Genomic DNA, 15294 nt, shown 5'->3' on the forward strand with positions numbered 1-15294 from the left:
AACATTTAATTAACACAATACTTAACTAAATGTGGATGACATTCCATCCTATTATTGTGTGACATTTATATATATATATATATATATATATATACATCACAGTTTAAAATTTAAGCTTATATCTTTCCTTTTTTCAGTCCTAAGTTGAGAGGCAAATATTGAACATTGTACGCTGATCAACAACTCTATCATTTTGTTGTTATTTAACATGCTGATTTGTGTATTTGAGTGTGTGGAAAGTTTTCTTTTTACTTCCATTTTTTGTATTTATCGAAAAGAGGAAAAACTAAACTTAAAAGCAACAAAAACAAACTAGGTTACAGAAAGCCTTTTTAGGTTAAATGTTATAGTAATTCAACAAGCTGTTTAATGAGTTATTGTTGTTGATGTTGTAGTTTTTCCCATTTTTTCCCTTTCTGTCACTTGATGTGTGATTATATTTTAAACTATTAAGAGGCTAGTGTATTTGTGGAGGGCTGTTGAGTTGATAAAATGCAATATTTACTTCTCCTTGACTTTAAACACTGACTTTAAACAATCATATCTTGTACAGTTGGACATTTTTGGGGAATTAGTTTCACATCTGCAGCGTTGAGGTGAACACAATGAAAGCGATTGTTTCCAACAACACAGATAACTGAGCTGAGGAGACTTTGGTGTCCTGGAGCGCTGCCCAGAAGCTTGAAATTGGTGGGCGTAGATGAAACTCTCCTTTCTTTGCATATATACTCTGCAGAGAGCTTTACAATGTGTGGGCGGCTGCATGTGTGAGGAAGACAGGCACCATGGAAACCACCTAAATACCTCAGACCTTCTCCTCTCCATCAGCGATGAAGGTGTGAGTCTGCCCAGTCGGGTTTTTAATATATTCATCAATAGGCCTACACGGCAAATAATGTGTGACGAGGCCAGTGGGAGTATTATCACTTCAGCTGTAACATCATCTTTAATAACAAATGTTTTATTATTTCATTTAACTCTGTCTCACTTCTAGCAGGTCAGCTGGTCACTTTAATGAGCGTTTATGTACTTTATATATTTATAGATAATCAACAACAAAATATACATTATAATATGTGGAATATCTTCGGGGTTTTTGGATGTTGGTCCGACAAAACAATAGTTTGAAGATGTTATTTAAGTCAAATTCTGATGGAGTTTTTATTATTTTGTGACCATAGTTTGTGACATTTTATAGACATAATGATTAATCATTAGAGTTGAGATAAATAATCCTTCTTCACACCCCTATAGTCCTGAGTCATTTTCATTGTGTTAGCTTCTAATTAAAGGATAAGACTGGTGATATTCTAAAGTCCCATTAATACACCAAAACCATCGCTCAAAACCTCCCCCTTCATTGGTTCCTACTGAAAACAATTGATTAATGGAGAAAACAGCAGTAGAATCCAACTTTTACATTAATGCAAAAGTAATAATAATCTAATGATAGAATATATAATAGTATAACAGTCACAGGGGCCCATCTCTCTGCTTTAAGTATTTCCTAATTATACTTAGGCCTATATACCTTTTCGACTTTTCCATGTTGTAAGAGTATTTTTATAGTTGTAGTACTTTTATTTTATTAAAGGATCTGAATACTTCTTCCACCACTAAAGAAAAACTATGTACGAGTTATTTTATTACCATTTTTCTGTGTATTTTTGTTTGTTTAGTAGCGTTCAATGTTTACGTAATGACGTATCAACCGAGCCACGCTACGCTGACGTCAGGGGGTCGGAGTTGAAAGCTTGACGGAGGAGGGCTCGTGCTTGGACGGTTCGCGGGAAAACGTCCCAAAACAAATCGGTTTCTGGTGGACACGCGACCAACTTCGGACACCGTTTTGAACTAATCCATGAGTCAAACTAATCGATCTGACTAATAGGAGCGTCGTCTTCAAAACGCGGTACAATAGCAACCAAATAGCTACTTTAGGTAGCTCTAAGCTAACACAACAGTGCTAATCTGTTAGCACGGCTGTGCACGAGAGGTGACGGTTAAGGACTCGGTAACCATCGGAGAGAAATGGCGGAAAGACCCGAAGACCTGAACCTGCCTAACGCGGTGATCACGCGCATCATCAAGGAGGCGGTGAGTGTAACGCCACGAAGAAGAAGTCTTTAACTGAAGTAAAAGTATCAATACTACAGTGTAAACAAATACTACTATTACAAAGTAAAAGTATTCTATTCATAATGTCTCCTGTGACAGAGATAATATAATAATAATAATAATAATAAATATATATAATAATAATAATAATAATAAATATATATAATAATAATAATAATAATAAATATATATATATATATATATATATATATATATATAAATAATAATAAAATATATAATTTAATACTTTAAGATAAGATAATCCTTTAGTCAAAACCAGTATTGTAAATAAGTGATAATAATAAAACAGTAATAATAAAACAGAATATTAAATATAAAAAAAGTAAAAAAATCCACAATAACTAAAATATTATATATACAGACAGAATAATTGTAGTATTGCACAGTGTATTTATATTACCAGTTGTGGTAGAAGTATTCAGATCTCTTAGTTAACGTTAAGTAAAAGTAGTAACGTTAGTACTACAGTGTTTAAATACTCCTGTCGTGATCTTAATTTACTTAAGTAAAAGTACAAAAGCATCAACATGAAATGTACCAAAAGTACTAGTAAAAAATGTCCCTCGTGGCCACTGGTGGAAGAAGAATTCAGATATTTTACTTAAGTAGACTTATTACAGTGTAGAAATACTGTTATACAAGTAAAAGTACTGCATGCTGCATTAATAATCTTACCGAAGTAAAAGTACAAGCATCAAAAGTCCAAAAAGTAAACTACTCATTATGCAGCCATTTCACGTACGTGTAATATATATATATAGCTGCCAAAACTGTGGTTTAAACGCAAGCTGAGAGAAGCTAGCGACAGAAGAAAGAGAACCATTTGATGGAAGAAAAGAAAAAACAAGAAGAATATATATATATATATATATATATATATATATATATATATATATATATATATATATATATATATATATGCAGCTGGTGACAGTCGAGCTCATTTAAATTAGGTTATGTACCGCTGGGTCGCTTAATATATAATAATACATCATAGTTTATTATTTGATTTATATATATTTATTAATAATTTAGAGTCTGCAAAGTTAAAAGTACAATCTTCGCTTTCAAAATACAGAAGAGTAGAAGTATAAAGTAACATAAAATGGAAATACTTTAGTAAAGAACAAGTACCTCAAAAATAGATGAGTATTCGGTCCTTCAGCCTGTCAAGAAACAGAGAAATGGGATGAAAAAAATTTAAATAAAATCTAAAACAAACACAATAACAATATGTTAAATCTATATGTTTTAAAATGAGAGCTGTGCAGGAGTATTATGCATATACAGTTGTGTGAAAAAGTGTTTGCCCCCTTCCTGATTTCTTTGCACGTTTGTCACACTTAAATGTTTCAGATCATCAAACAAATTTAAATATTAGACAAAGATAACACAAGTAAACACAAAATGCAGTTTTTAAATGAAGGTTTTTATTATTAAGGGGGAAAACAAATCCAAACCTACATGGCCCTGTGTGAAAAAGTGATTGCCCCCTAAACCTAATAACTGGTTGGGCCACCCTTAGCAGCAACAACTGCAATCAAGCGTTTGCGATAACTGGCAATGAGTCTTTTACAGCGCTGTAGAGGAATTTTGGCCCACTCATCTTTGCAGAATTGTTGTAATTCAGCCACATTGGAGGGTTTTCGAGCATGAACCGCCTTTTTAAGGTCATGCCACAGCATCTCAATCGGATTCAGGTCGGGACTTTGACTAGGCCACTCCAAAGTCTTCATTTTGTTTTTCTTAAGCCATTCAGAGGTGGACTTGCTGGTGTGTTTTGGATCATTGTCCTGCTGCAGAACCCAAGTGCGCTTCAGCTTGAGGTCACTAACAGATGGCCGGACATTCTCCTTCAGGATTTTTTGGTAGACAGCAGAATTCATGGTTCCATTTACCACAGCAAGTCTTCCAGGTCCTGAAGCAGCAAAACAGCCCCAGACCATCACACTACCACCACCATATTTTACTGTTGGTATGATGTTCCTTTTCTGAAATGCCGTGGTACTTTTACGCCAGATGTAATGGGACATACACCTTCCAAAAAGTTCAACTTTTGTCTCGTCAGTCCACAGAGTATTTTCCCAAAAGTCTTGGGGATCATCAAGATGTTTTCTGGCAAAACTGAGACGAGCCTTTATGTTCTTTTTGCTCAGCAGTGGTTTTCGTCTTGGAACTCTGCCATGCAGGCCATTTTTGTCCAGTCTCTTTCTTATGGTGGTGTCATGAACACTGACCTTAATTGAGGCAAGTGAGGCCTGCAGTTCTTTGGATGTTCTGGGGTCTTTTGTGACCTCTTGGATGAGTCGTCGCTGCGCTCTTGGGGTAATTTTGGTCGGCCGGCCACTCCTGGGAAGGTTCACCACTGTTCCATGTTTTCGCCATTTGTGGATAATGGCTCTCACTGTGGTTCGCTGGAGTCCCGAAGCTTTAGAAATGGCTTTGTAACCTTTTCCAGAGTGATAGATCTCAATTACTTTGTTCCTGAATTTCTTTGGATTGCAGCATGATGTCTAGCTTTTGAGGATCTTTTGGTCTACCTCACTTTGTCAGGCAGGTCCTATTTAAGTGATTTCTTGATTGAGAACAGGTGTGGCAGTAATCAGGCCTGGGTGTGGCTAGAGAAATTGAACTCAGCTTTCCAAAGATGTGATAAACCACAGTTAATTTATGTTTTAACAGGGGGGGGGGGGGGGGCAATCACTTTTTCACACAGGGCCATGTAGGTTTTGATTTTTTTCCCCCCCCTAATAATAAAAACCTTCATTTAAAAACTGCATTTTGTGTTTACTTGTGTTATCTTTGTCTAATATTTAAATTTGTTTGATGATCTGAAACATTTAAGTGTGACAAACATGCAAAAAAAAAATAAGAAATCAGGAAGGGGGCAAACACTTTTTCACACAACTATATTTGATTTAATCTCTAGAAGTAAATATAAAAGACAATGCTGTGTCATATCTTCTGTGATCTAAATGTTACTCACAATGAACTGAGAAAATCCTAAATATATTTTAGTGAATAAATTATGAATATATATGTATTTGTTTGTGTTTACTGTAGCCAGTGAAACTTGCCTTCATGTTGTTTTTAAAGAGACCCTACCCATTTTTTTGTTAATGTTCTCTTTTTGCATAACAACGAGTGAATAACTATTTCTCTGTCTGTGTTTTGTGATGAAGTGAATTTATATATATACATACACACACACACACACACACACACGCATACATACATACATGCACACATGCATACATGCATACATACATGCATACATATACTGCTGCAGCTTTGAGTTAACTCCTCCGCTCCGTTTGTTTTCCTAACAGCTCCCAGATGGGGTGAACGTGTCTAAAGAAGCCAGGAGAGCCATATCTCAAGCTGCCAGTGTGTTCGTGTTGTATGCGACGTCCTGGTGAGAACAAAAACCCTCCGACTGAAACCGAGCACTTGACTTTTGATTCACAAAATCCGTTCAGGCGTTAACACATTTCAAACACAGGTGTTAAAAATCAACTTAGAACTTCTCCGGAGTGCTTCAGTCATCAAGTTTGAGACCTGAATATTATTAGTGAAATGTTTTCATTACACCACTCATTCAATAAACGTTCAATAATGTATTTTTTCTTCTCTGTTGGTCTTATTGCAGTGCCAACAACTTTGCCATGAAAGCCAAACGTAAAACTCTGAACGCAGGAGACGTGTTGGCTGCGATGGAGGAGATGGAGTTCGAGAGATTCCTGGAGCCGCTCAGAGAAGCTCTGGAAGGTCAGTGCTTCAGTTATGAATAAGTATGATAAACAATAAGTGTTCAACCGTCACAGACTTCGACTAGAATTAAAAAAAAAAAAATAAGTCTGTGACTGCATTCATAAATGCTCCAGGTGAGACCTGGTTTCTGTCGTTACTTTAATGTAAAAGTAATTAGTAGTTCAGTTTTGACCCCAGAACGCTGTCCACTTACAGTCTGAACTAAAGAAACGTGTGTCTGTGCTGCTGCTGTAAAACACATCTGTATTACTAAACACAATACTGATGGTTATACAGATGTTAATGTTCGTTTGTGTTCCTCTTCCAGTGTACAAGAAGGGCCAGAGGGGAAAGAAGGAAGTGTCCGAGCAGAAACGTAAAGACAAAGAGAAGAAGGCCGACTCCGAGAACGATAAGAGCAGGGAGGAGGAAGAGGAGGAGGAGGAGCGCATGGAGGAGGAGCCTGAAGCTGAGAATGACGCGGAGGAGGAGGAGGAGGAGGAGGAGGAGGAGGTGGAGAACTGACGAAGAGCGGGCGATGAAATGGGACGCGGTGCGTTTAAGTGCCGCTCGGTCATCACAGAGCCACCGTGAATCAAAACATCCTGGTTCACAGAGCAGCAGGATGAGCTCAGAGGAGAGACGGGGTTACATTAATAACTTCTTTGTGCAGCTGCTGTCTTCAGCACAATCAAACTACATCATGCACTTCCTGATCTCTGGTCCATTTTATCTTCTTCTTTTGTACATATCTGCGTTACCTTTTGATACAAACGCTGTTCCTGACAGTAAATGACATACAGTAGCCGGCAGAGAGTTAAATAACTGATCACACTTTGGTAAATACGCTTGTCAATCAATTTAAAGGAAGGAGTGAGAACGTAGAGAGTAGTTAGACCGGTGTCCAGTCAGTTGAAATGTTTTGATAGTCGCGTTGTTCCACCTTTTAAAAGTAAGAAATATAAAGGCAAAAGTGTTAACACCGGACATTAACATGCGTGTTGTGTGATCCGATCACGAGCGGACAGCTTGAGGAACGTCGGTTCACAGCTTCATTCAGATGCGTCTCCAATGATCACACGTCTCCGCTCTGTTCACATATCAACATGAACATCGTTTCCCTTTTGCAAAGAACAGATGTGTCGTTTTAATCTGGAGGGAGGCAGCGATGCCGCTTCGTCTGCCAGGAATCAAAACAATACAGACACAGTGGTAAAATATCTCCATGAGGAACAAAAAGAGGAGCGGAGGCTTTGAGGATGTATCTTCTGTCACGTCCTCAGCGTGGACTCATCAGTGTTTAGGTCAAATGTGTCCCAGACGTCAGGAAGAGGTTTGAAGGATCAGATCTCACCGAGTCTCGCTGTCCACTTGTGATCCAGGACTTCAATAGATACCAGACGTAAACAGGGCTACACCGTCTAATCTAGATGTTAAGTCGGGGGAACTTCTTTGTCGAAGAATAATAAATTAAAACGTGACTTGAAATTAGTTTCTAGCTTTTGGTGCAAAATTTAAACACTAGTTCCGAATTAAGCACCGTTTGTTTTTTTGTATTGTACTGTAATAAGGTGTTTTCTCCTGTGTACTTACACATACTGTTTGACAAAATACTCGACACAAATACCAAGAGTACAAGTACAACAGCTAAATGTGATAGTGTTGGAAGATTCACGCTGAAGAGTGATGGCTGAAGTGTTCAGTATAAAAAGTCCTTTTTGTTCCTGATCTGCTGAGTTTTTGAACCATTTATACTTTTGTAGAATTGTAAATGACAATTGAGATTTTCAATAAATATTTTGTATAAAAGTGAAACTGATTCAAGACTGACTGTATAAACTGCTCTCACTCACAACAGTTTTGTTACTCAGGCTGAAAAATAGCCAATTTAAACTTATGCAACATTTTAGAGTTTGAAGGACAAATTACCAATTATCGTTTGATCAGTGTCCTAAAGTGTAACTAAAAGTAACTTCAATATTAAAATACAAACTTTAGTAAAACATGTTCATATTATTGATGTACTATGAGAACATTATGCAGTTTAGAGGCCATAATGTAATGAAACATGTCAGATTCCTTTCATTGGGCTCCATCGTGGTGTTAAAGGGTTTACCTTTAGGTACATTTCATTCAGAAGAGGATCGGGGCCACGTGTGTAAAATGTGACTATTTTACGCAATTTAAACTCTGAACTTAAATACATTTTTCATGTGAGCATAACTGTATTTAGATCCTTTGTAAAAGTAGCAAAATAAAAAATGTTCCTCAAAAGTATAACTTTACTCTGCAGAAACCCGTCAGTATACTGAAGTTTCATTACCGAGGCTTACTGCAAGCAGTACTTTAACTTATAAATTAGACATGGAGCCAATTTTAACGATTTTGCCCATCTAACAATGTATTATTTTTTAAAAGTGCTCATTCCCAAATTCAGAGCAGTGATTGAGGGATTGCCTCCACAGGTCTCATGGCAGCCGACAGGTAATGGTGACCCTAATCTCCATGCTTCCACTGGTTACCCCGTGTTTAACGCCACGTTGCAATGAATTGTGGGAAATTAAACCCTGAAGGACTTTGCTGAAGCCTCAAAGTCTGAGCAAGATGAGGCTTGGTTTATATTTCTGAATATCAAATCACCGTAAAGTTGTTTTTTTGGACAGAAAACTAGCCGTTACAGTAACAGACTTTCAGATCATGTCAGAGCAGCACAAATATATTAAAATTGTACTTTGTTGTAATACTTCAACATCTCATATTGCGAGCAAACAAGGATAAAAAGAAGAAAGTGTAACACGAGGAGTTCAGTTTGTGAACATTTTATTTGCGTTCCTTTACTCGGATGGACACTCGACTTTGCCGCTGTTGATGTCATCGATGACATCATGGGGAGGACGCCCATCGACGGTGCAGCCGACAGACTGAGCGGTACCCAGAATCTCTTTGATGGTTCCTGAGAGCGGAGACGGAAACAAAACATAGTCAGTGATCACGTCTGTCTTGTTTAAATAGATCACGATATGCAGATTACCATCTCATTTATATTTGTACACTAAATAAATACATAAACACAAATTCTGTTGTGTGAAAGGCTGAACACTTAAAATGCAAAACGAGGACAAAATTCAGGTGAACAGTTTAAACTGATGAGATAAATACACTTATAAACTTAGTTAACGGTGATTTGTTCCAGTCTTTTGGCACAAAGTTGTCCATGAGTTTGGGGCAGACCTGTTTCCTAAAGCCGGGTCACTCTGAGCCTCCACTGGATTATACTCAGTCACTGACAGACGGGCATAGTGGCGGGAGGCTGAACAGAAACCTTTATAGAGCGATACAAGAACGACTCAGAATAATATGGGCTGATTATAGAGGAACGTTTAGTCTACTGCGATAGCGACCAAAAGACTAATTCACATTCAGAAGCTTCCGGTGTCGTTCTTACCAGAGAGCTCTCTGGCGATGGAGCGAGCCCTCATGGTGCGAGCAACAGTCACAATCTCGTCAAAGGTCACACTTCCACTGTGCTTGACTGGAAATTTTTTTTAAAAGAAAACAAGAACGGAGGGGTTAGAAATGCAGTCAATCCACTTCTTTTGATGAAAGTGTTTCTGCAGAAGGCCACAGTGAACTTACTGTTCTTGACCTTCTTCCTGTCGCGAGGAGGCTCCTTGAGAGCCTTGATGATCAGAGCAGACGCAGAGGGAACGACGTCCACCTTAGAGAAAGAAGACGCGTAAAACAGGAAAGTCATTATCACAGCGAGGCACGCTGCTGCCTCCACAAAGCCGAGGGGTTAATGAAGGTATTAATGGAGGTAATGAGGTCCGTGTCGTACCACTGCCTGTCTGTTCTGGATGGTCAGCCTCACGGTGATCCTCAGGCCCTTCCAGTCACCGGTGGCCTTGGCGATGTCGTCACCAACTTTCTTGGGAGACTGAGGAGAAAACAGAGCGGATCAGCAGATGAAATAAAACAGATTTAAATGGCTTCACTCACAACAGAGTAGAGGTGCAACCCATATTAAATGCGGTCCGTTTCGCCACTACAACAAAGCTACATTATGAAAATATAGTTTTCGTTTCAGACAATCCAGGATAACAAAGGGAGTCTCGGTTCTTGTTCCAGTCTTTTGGCACAAAGTTGTCCATGAGTTTGGGGCAGACCTGTTTCCTAAAGCCGGGTCACTCTGAGCCTCCACTGGATTATACTCAGTCACTGACAGACGGGCATAGTGGCGGGAGGCTGGTGGTTTGTTTGTAAGTTTGAACGACGACATTTTCATTTCACTCACCAAACCCAGAGGTCCGATTTTGGGGGCCAGGGCTGAGGTGGCTCCAACCTCTCCTCCTGTGCATCGCATGTACACTGCAAGACAAAGAAGAGACACGTGAGCACCAACTGGTTAAAGGGCTTCAGTTGACGCAGCAACGGGTTTCATTTAGGACAGCTTCACATGGAGCACTGCAGACATTTTAATATCTTCTACTCTCCTGTAGTCTGCAGAGACTCACCACGATTAGGAATTATTCCAGGATCATGACTTATTTTAAGAATTAAGGGCTCAGCCATCAACACAAGCAATTTAACTCCAAACACCTGTATCATTGCTACAAAAACATGAACTTAAATACTTTGAATGGAGCACAGCCAGGTTTTACACTGCTCATTAGAAATTAAATTATTTTGTACAAAGACCATCTGCATTCAGATCATTTAGCCGTTTGAAATCCAACATGTTTCTTTGTTAACGAGTTTAAGAAACAATTCAACATAATGACACTTAACATGAATCATGTTGAGGCTTTAAGAGATAAACTATTTACCCGGTGTATAAACTGTAAAGTGAAAACTGCTTCACATCTGTCATTGTTCAAATATATCACGATAAGCAGATTTGCTTGCTACATTTCTTATGCAGACTCATTTACATTTGTACACTAAATACATAAACACAAAGTACTTTAACAGACAACATGTCGTAGTGTGTGAAAGGCCGACCACTACAAACAAAATCCAGGTGAACAGTTTAAACTGATGAGAGATAAATACACTTATAAACTTAGTTAACGGTGATTTGTTCCAGTCTTTTGGCACAAAGTTGTCCATGAGTTTGGGGCAGACCTGTTTCCTAAAGCCGGGTCACTCTGAGCCTCCACTGGATTATACTCAGTCACTGACAGACGGGCATAGTGGCGGGAGGCTGAACAGAAACCTTTATAGAGCGATACAAGAACGACTCAGAATAATATCCTATCAGATTTATATGTTGCACCCTTTAACTAATACTCTCCGATAGTGATATTAAATATTTGAGGGCCTCAGAGGCAGGGTTGATAACCAATGAGTCTATGAAAAGTTTTAACATTTACACTGAACAATAAAGATCAGTAGCCGAGCAGATTGCAGTTAGATTGACATTCCACCAAAAAAACAAACATCTTACCAACAGTCATCTGCTTTGTTTGCGCATTTGTAATTTGATTTATTACAAAAGTATTTATAATTTATTTCAATAACTCTTTTATGCTGCTTCACAGCATCCACCAACTTACTATTTATGTTTATATATTAACAGTACCATTAATCATATTATTGGGAGGAATAATTGCATCTATAAAGTGTCAAAAAACACAATTCCCAGGGCTGAATGTGATTTAAGTTACTTGCAACCAACCACAGTTAAAGAGAACCTGAAAACATATCAGGCATTTTATTATTGAATCAGAAATGCTTTAACAGACATTCTGAGTAATGATAAACTTTAACAGGACTCATTTAAATATTAAACTATATTAATCTACATAACAATCCAAGATGTTTACACATTTAATCTAAATTAATAAATGATTAATTTATCATCAAAATTATTTAAAGACTCGATCGTTAGATATTCAGAAGTTGAATGAGGTTAAAAATATTAAAACAGTCAAACCGAACCTAAATTGCCACATTTACGAGGCTAACGTTAGCTAGCTTAGCAACGTTAGCCGAACTAGCTAACGTTAGCTATCATCCCACGTGGAATCCCAGTCACCACATTCCCCATCAAACCAGTCAAAATCAACCAAAAGGTCTCCTGAGGAAAACATTTAAACATGCAGAAATTATTTCAGACATTATTTTCCCCCTTTTCCTTCGTCGCGTCTCGTGCCCCATTTCTTTACCGTTTTCTCTACGCCGTTCACAGGCCGGCAGACACGGAACGACTCCATCTTGGATCTGAACAAGCGTCTGCTTTTATTACCCAGTAGACACTGAAAACATACCGATCTTAATCTCGTTGGGGTCGAATTTGGGAGGCATGTTGCCGCTGTGGAGGTTGAGCTGAGTTCAGCTTGGTTGGTGAGGGTGTCGGATGAACCCGGGTTCGGGACGACCGATTTACTGTTGCACCTTCACCGCTAACGGGAGAAAAGAAAGACAGAGGGTCGGTCGCGGAGGTATTTATAGCTCCACCAAGTATCGCGAGATGTTGGGATTCTGGTCACATGACGCTAGTCCAATAAAGCTATACTTCTACTCCACTAACTCTTAGAGGGAAATATTACTCCACTATGTTTATCTGAGAGTTTTAGTTATTTTACAAATCAAGATATTTTTCACACACAACAAATGACAAGTTTATAGAATATTAGTGTTTTGTTATAAATTAAAGTTCATCCGAATCAATTAGTTGATTAATCAATTAGATTGACAGAAAATATATTATTGGAAACTACTTCGATTTTTTTAGTTATTTCAACGTTTCATGGTTCCAGCTACGTTTTACATTTTTCATACATTTAATTTTATTATTCAACAGTAGTGGATGAAGTATTCAGATCCTTTACTGCAGTAAAAGTACAAATACCATACTTTAAAATACTCTGTTATAATTAAAAGTACTGCATTGGAAATTGTACTTAAGTAAAAGCAAAGTATGTAAGTAAGTCAATGACATTTATTAATATTATGACAGTTTTGTCCAACCAACAGTCCAAACCTCAACATTATTACCACATTATTGACAATAATTAAAGGAAAGCAGCACATTTTCACATTTGACTAGCTGGAACCATGAAACGTTGAAATAACTAAAAAATCAAAGTAGTTTCCAATAAAAAAATTAATAACTGCTTTTTTGACATGATTTGAGATATTTTGTCTTTTACAAAGTAAAAAGTGAGTTTGTCAGCAAAGTTTATAATTTTTATGTCTCTCTTTTGAAGAATGAAATCTGTATTTGTTTTATGTGTATTTGGACTTCCATGCAGTATGTTATGGAGCTATAAGGGAACAGCAAAGTAAAGGTAAATAATGATGTTGATTTAGAAAATGAAATGATATTATATATTGTACAATATGTTTTTTCTTTGATGTAATTTACACGTGGTTTCCAGCATAATTTAAGAGCTTGCTTTGTGTATTTAATTAAAGAATGATTATTTAATTAAAGAATGAGTCACAAAAATAGATACACATTATATAGTATTGTATATTATACAGCGATATAGTAACATAATGCATACTATTACGAGAGATTTTGCTTGTGTTTTGAGAGTTTTGTCAGTTATTTTCTGAACTGGTTCATGAACTCAGAAGAGACCAAAGTGCTGCATGTGGGAGCTGAGTGGATGAACAGGATAATAGGACTGAAGCTGGTGCAATGTAACTAAGTACATTTCCTCAAGTACTGGACTTTAGTACACATCTGAGGTACTTCTTTGACTTGAGTATTTCTATGTTCTGCTTATACTTCTATTTTTGCAGACAGAATATATGAAGAGTATATAAAATGTGATGGTTTTTTCGTAAATTAAACTACCCAACAGCTTATACGAGTACAGCTGAATTCATGATTAGATTAATCAACTAGTTGATCAACTAAAAATGAATTGGAAAACTATTTTGATCGTTTTTGTTGGAAAATCATTTCATGGGTCCAGCTTCTCAAATGTGAAGATTTGCAGCTGCTATAGTGAATACTTCCTCCACCACTGATACCACTGCAGGTGTTTGCCATGTTTCAAGGCCGCTTTCAGCTGAATCATCTCGCCTGTTGTGCGGTTGCATGTAAAACCAGTGTTTTCCTGTTTGATTCCTGCAGGACATTCTTTTTTTTTTTTTTTGACTCAGAGCTGCTCTACAGGAATAGCAACAGAACACAAGAGGGAGTAAGTGGGTGAGAAGCAGAGATCATCACTGTTGTGCTGTTTAATATGCATCATGAAAATCTGTCAGAAGATAGTCAGAAATTCACAGCTCACATTATGAAAGGAAACATTTATCTGTATCTTCAGAACATCCTCAACATTTAGTGGAAATGTCACATCTGAATCATCTTTTGCAGGAAATGTTATTCGCTTTTAAAGCTCTTGTTTTATTTAAACGACCCTTTTTGTGTTGGAAATAGACAAGACCTGTTTTCTTTTTTCTTTTGACTCATATTTAATCTTAATCTATGTTTACGTCCTTCAGAAAACCTCCCTTCATCTCGTCGGCTTTATGTTTTTGTTTCTGGGTTCAATATGAATGATGACAATGATGGAGAGAATGAGGAAAAGGGAAGATAATAAGTTTTGTCTTTGTCAGCCAAAAGAACGCAATGAATAACAATGATTTATTGTGTGGTAGCTGACTATTTCTATTTCTAACAGTGATCATACATTACATCAGTGGCAGCAGTAATGGATCATGGACATTCCAATCACGAATAATCACTCAAATGCTAATTATTTAGTGTATTTTAATGTGTGAACGGCCTGGTTTGAAACATGTTATAGTTCAGTTCACTTCAGTTAATGTAACGTTACACCAACACGAGACAAGAAGGAGTCCAGTTTCATTCTTGCAGCTATAATGCTCTTACATTTCTATTGTCCTGTATTTGTGTGCAGGTGTATTTGTGTGCATGTGAGTATGTGTGTGTGTGTGTGTGTGTGTTTGTGCAGGCATAACACAATGTGGAGGGTTGGGTGCCAGCTGTTATGTTTGCATAAACAAACTGTGAGCCCTGAAGCAAGAACCATGGAAGCCAATCGCGCACACACATTCACATGCACGCTCACATGCACGCACACAGAGTCCGACAGCTCATTTGTTAAACTCGAGGGAATGATTTGATTTCAGCAGAGTAGCTCTCTCTCTCCATCTCTTCCTGCTACTTGACCTTTTCCTTGTGTTTTCCAATCAGCAGCTCCTCTCCTTCTTCTCCTTCTTCTCCTTCTTCTCCGCCGAACAATTTCCTCCATTGATTTTTTTTCATGTCAGGGGAGTGAAGGCTAAATACTAAACACGCAGCTTGTCTCTCTTAAATGGATTCAAAAGAAGGGGGGGGAATTGAGTTTTGGATTCCTGTCCCTCGTGTTTTGCAAGTATTGATAAATAAGTACGTTGAAAGTTCATCGACAGCAGCTAGTTCAG

The 15294-nt window shown here is 37.7% G+C and overlaps 2 protein-coding genes and 3 non-coding genes across 6 annotated transcripts; 1 reads left to right on the forward strand and 4 right to left on the reverse strand.

The window, feature by feature from the left end:
* Positions 1-1745: 1745 nt before the first annotated feature.
* On the forward strand, positions 1746-7704 carry pole3 (polymerase (DNA directed), epsilon 3 (p17 subunit)). Its single transcript, XM_076078750.1, has 4 exons — positions 1746-2097; positions 5469-5554; positions 5789-5907; positions 6218-7704. Exons 1-4 carry the CDS (start codon positions 2032-2034, stop codon positions 6412-6414), a joined length of 468 nt encoding a protein of 155 aa, XP_075934865.1. The 5' UTR covers positions 1746-2031; the 3' UTR covers positions 6415-7704.
* Positions 7705-8692: 988 nt separating this feature from the next.
* rpl12 (ribosomal protein L12) lies at positions 8693-12318 on the reverse strand. Of its 2 annotated transcripts, none has more exons than XM_076078755.1 (6): positions 12159-12318; positions 10184-10257; positions 9728-9826; positions 9526-9607; positions 9335-9421; positions 8693-8842 (listed from the first exon to the last, which is right to left on the reverse strand). In XM_076078755.1, exons 1-6 carry the CDS (start codon positions 12193-12195, stop codon positions 8724-8726), a joined length of 498 nt encoding a protein of 165 aa, XP_075934870.1. In that variant the 5' UTR covers positions 12196-12318; the 3' UTR covers positions 8693-8723. The 2 variants fall into 2 exon arrangements, with proteins under 2 accessions (XP_075934870.1, XP_075934871.1); XM_076078756.1 differs by having other exon boundaries at positions 12057-12198.
* Positions 9072-9196, reverse strand: LOC142934315 (small nucleolar RNA SNORA65). Its single transcript, XR_012947712.1, has one exon. It is a non-coding gene; the product is annotated as a small nucleolar RNA SNORA65 (small nucleolar RNA).
* On the reverse strand, positions 10007-10131 carry LOC142934317 (small nucleolar RNA SNORA65). The gene has a single exon (XR_012947714.1). It is a non-coding gene; the product is annotated as a small nucleolar RNA SNORA65 (small nucleolar RNA).
* Positions 10965-11089, reverse strand: LOC142934316 (small nucleolar RNA SNORA65). Its single transcript, XR_012947713.1, has one exon. It is a non-coding gene; the product is annotated as a small nucleolar RNA SNORA65 (small nucleolar RNA).
* Positions 12319-15294: the final 2976 nt, after the last annotated feature.

This window comes from Anarhichas minor, unplaced genomic scaffold (genome assembly GCF_050575085.1).
Source record: "Anarhichas minor isolate MPS153535 unplaced genomic scaffold, ASM5057508v1 ptg000067l, whole genome shotgun sequence".
In the NCBI taxonomy this organism is placed as follows: Eukaryota; Metazoa; Chordata; class Actinopteri; order Perciformes; family Anarhichadidae; genus Anarhichas; species Anarhichas minor.

Bases quoted from the DNA above. Each gene is read 5' to 3' on its own strand.
- pole3 (XM_076078750.1), top strand. From the start codon at position 2,032: ATGGCGGAAAGACCCGAAGACCTGAACCTGCCTAACGCGGTGATCACG. The intron at 2,098-5,468 runs GTGAGTGTAACG...TTTTCCTAACAG, and splicing joins CGCGCATCATCAAGGAGGCG to CTCCCAGATGGGGTGAACGT. The intron at 5,908-6,217 runs GTCAGTGCTTCA...TTCCTCTTCCAG, and splicing joins GCTCAGAGAAGCTCTGGAAG to TGTACAAGAAGGGCCAGAGG.
- rpl12 (XM_076078755.1), bottom strand. From the start codon at position 12,195: ATGCCTCCCAAATTCGACCCCAACGAGATTAAGATCG. The intron at 9,422-9,525 runs GTAAGTTCACTG...AAAAATTTCCAG, and splicing joins CAGGAAGAAGGTCAAGAACA to TCAAGCACAGTGGAAGTGTG. The intron at 8,843-9,334 runs GTAAGAACGACA...CTCCGCTCTCAG, and splicing joins CATCGCCAGAGAGCTCTCTG to GAACCATCAAAGAGATTCTG.